Here is a 2,754-nt window from a genome sequence, read left to right on the forward strand (position 1 = left end):
AAAACCTATAGAAATGAACATCCACTTTAGTTCATTAAAAAAACGTGAAAACAATGTCTAAGAGGAATAGCTACGTACCGAAAAACTATATAGTCAAGAGTGTAGAAATCAGAAATAACTTTATTAGACTATATACTAAGTTACAGAATAACCATCAAATATACATATTATGCATTAAGTCTACACGAAATAAAAATAGTAAAATGCTTCGTTTTAACAAATGGAAAAATGGTTCTTGTAATCAATAACATGTTGACCTTTGCATCAGCTGCCATAGAACCTTGAAAATAACAAGAATCCTATAAACACAGAAATGAGAAAATATACACTATCACAACCTCGTACAACTAATCCCACTTTTTGTTGAAGGAGCTTAACAAAGACATGAAACCACCGGCTTGTTCGGGAACATTCAAGCCAGAAACAGCACAATGGTTTATATCTTGAAATGTGTGCGGACGAACCACCTGCCAAAAATTAAAAAGAAAAAGTCCAATAGTTATGTTCTAGGATAGTACTATACCGAATAAGCATACAAAGTTGGGATTAAGCCAAACATATACCGGGGGTGAATTCTTTTGTTTTCTCCATCTTGAATTCTTGATGGACTTCTCAAGGGCATAGCCGAGCCTCTTACTCTTTGGCCTGCCCTTTGTAGTGACCTTCGATGGGCCTTGGATGTCATCAACACCGACATCGTTCGAATTCTGAGAGCCAATGTTGGTCTGAGTCTCTGCCACGCTCTCGGACCTCTTTTTTGCACGGTACGTAGCCAACTTGGCCCTTGTTTCTTCCAAAGCAACATGCAGCAATGCTGTTTCTTCATCATCACCGAGGAACTCTTGAGCAACATTATAGAAGTGTGCACACAGTCCCCTGAATGCAACATGACTCTCATCCGACCGACTGACATCATGGCTACTTTTGACATACGTATGCTTGCGCTTTATCTTCTTGCTCCATCGAGGAAGAATATAACAGGAAGGTACCTTGTACACTTTATACGAATGGAAAACTTCAAGGCAGTGACAGCACAACACACCTGAACTCTCAAAAAGATTGCACTCACAACGAAGCTCCTGTGTGGAACGGTCAAAGTGAACATCGTATGGAACGCATAGAATAGTATCATTGAGTAGTTTCTCCTCTTCCACCTTCACGCAGACCAATGGACCCTGTTCATCAACTTCTGAAACTCTGTAGTTAGCCTTCCTCACAAACTCAATTTGAACATTCCTAAAATTCTCGTGGTATACTCTTGCTGAAACTGTTTCTCTATAGGCGAGGTAGTTGCACAAGGGATAACCCCCCTCGAGTCTGCAGCAGCATCCTCCAGTTTCCTCTGCTCCTTGACTCCAAGCACATTGTCTATTCATGAACAAATTGGACCAAGCTAGTTTTACTGTGTAAGTATCCACCGTAGAATGCGTGCATGCTCTCACTCCTCTGCGTACTCCGCATTCCTGCCCAAAATTCACCCTTGAAGTATATCGGGACCCACATGCGTCGGTCATCATACAAATCTACAAGAAATAAATAATACCAAATTAAGCAAATAAAGCTTACCCGAAATATATTACTACACTTGAGAAATGAACATCCAAAATCACTGATATATTAAACATCCAAATGTTTACTATAATGAACATCCAGCTAATTGTCTTCCAAAATTACTGATAAACTAAACATTCAGATGCCGACCAATTGCAATTAAAGCGTGAGAAGTAATCGTACAGAAACAAACCTGACAGCCATGTGTTGTTATGTAAGTTGTACTCATCTATAAAATCAGCCCAATCATCTTCAAATGACTCCTCCGTCCGAGAGTTCCACACAATGTCGTTTAGGTCACCATACAAAGCTCCGTACCGGCGGTAACCCCCAAGCTTCGAAGGTAGCTTATTCATAATATGCCAAATGCACCACCGGTGGCGTGTGTCGGGTAAAGTATTTTTGATCACACGGTAAAGGGATCGACATTGATCGGTTATGATACACTTTGGAGCAGTTCCCACGCACTTCACCCATTGGCTAAAAACTCACTCATAACTTCCGATTTCTTCATTTCCCAACAAAGCACAACCGAGGAGGGTCGACCTACCATGGTGGTTGACCCCAATGAACAACACAAATGGTAATCCATGCCTACCAGAAAAACCAACCAGATGTAAGAAATGCCAATCACGATCAAAAAGCGTATTAGCAAGAAAAGGTAAAAACAACAACTTAACTACTACGTACCTATTTGTACTGTACGTGCTATCAACTGACACGACGTCTCCATAGTATTCATACGACGCCCTACACCTTGCATCAACCCATACTGCACTCTTAAATTTACACTCATCGTCCATCTTCACCGCGTAAAAGAAGTTCGGATTGATGTCCTTCATTCTCCTAAAGTAGCTCATCATCTCCCTGACATCCGCATTCACGTTGCTAGTTCGGAGCCTTGCTGTTATATAATTTCTTAAATCCTTCTCTGAGAATCCCAAGTTAGAGGGGCCACCAGATTCATTTGACAAAGCAAGAAATGTCTTGTTTGGTCGAATCCTAGCCTCATCATTATCCTCAATCACGCACTTCGCATGCATGGTCAACTGCCTATACTCATGGTAGTGCACTGCCTTTTTCGGTGAACAGGGGTGAGAGTGCGTCAAGTCGACCTTGAGCAAAACCCAGTCTTGCACGTCTTTATCAAACTTTACATATATCCTTGCCTTGCACCCGGCAGCTGAAATCGTATTCTTCTGC

The 2,754-nt window shown here is 41.4% G+C and overlaps 1 protein-coding gene across 1 annotated transcript; it reads right to left on the reverse strand.

Moving 5' to 3' along the window:
• Positions 1–241: 241 nt before the first annotated feature.
• On the reverse strand, positions 242–1,907 carry LOC130963135 (protein FAR1-RELATED SEQUENCE 1-like). The gene is made up of 5 exons (XM_057889282.1): positions 1,745–1,907; positions 1,581–1,609; positions 564–1,523; positions 385–467; positions 242–299 (listed from the first exon to the last, which is right to left on the reverse strand). Exons 1-5 carry the CDS (start codon positions 1,905–1,907, stop codon positions 242–244), a joined length of 1,293 nt encoding a protein of 430 aa, XP_057745265.1.
• Positions 1,908–2,754: the final 847 nt, after the last annotated feature.

This window comes from Arachis stenosperma, chromosome 2, assembly GCF_014773155.1.
Source record: "Arachis stenosperma cultivar V10309 chromosome 2, arast.V10309.gnm1.PFL2, whole genome shotgun sequence".
Classification (NCBI taxonomy): domain Eukaryota; kingdom Viridiplantae; phylum Streptophyta; class Magnoliopsida; order Fabales; family Fabaceae; genus Arachis; species Arachis stenosperma.

Coding starts and splice junctions, on each gene's coding strand:
- LOC130963135 (XM_057889282.1), bottom strand. CDS start 1,907: ATGAATAAGCTACCTTCGAAGCTTGGGGGTTACCGCCGGTACGGAGCT. Junction 1,610..1,744: donor TAACAACACATGGCTGTCAG/GTTTGTTTCTGT, acceptor TTAATATATCAG/TGATTTTGGATGTTCATTTC. Junction 300..384: donor GAACAAGCCGGTGGTTTCAT/GTCTTTGTTAAG, acceptor CTGTGTTTATAG/GATTCTTGTTATTTTCAAGG.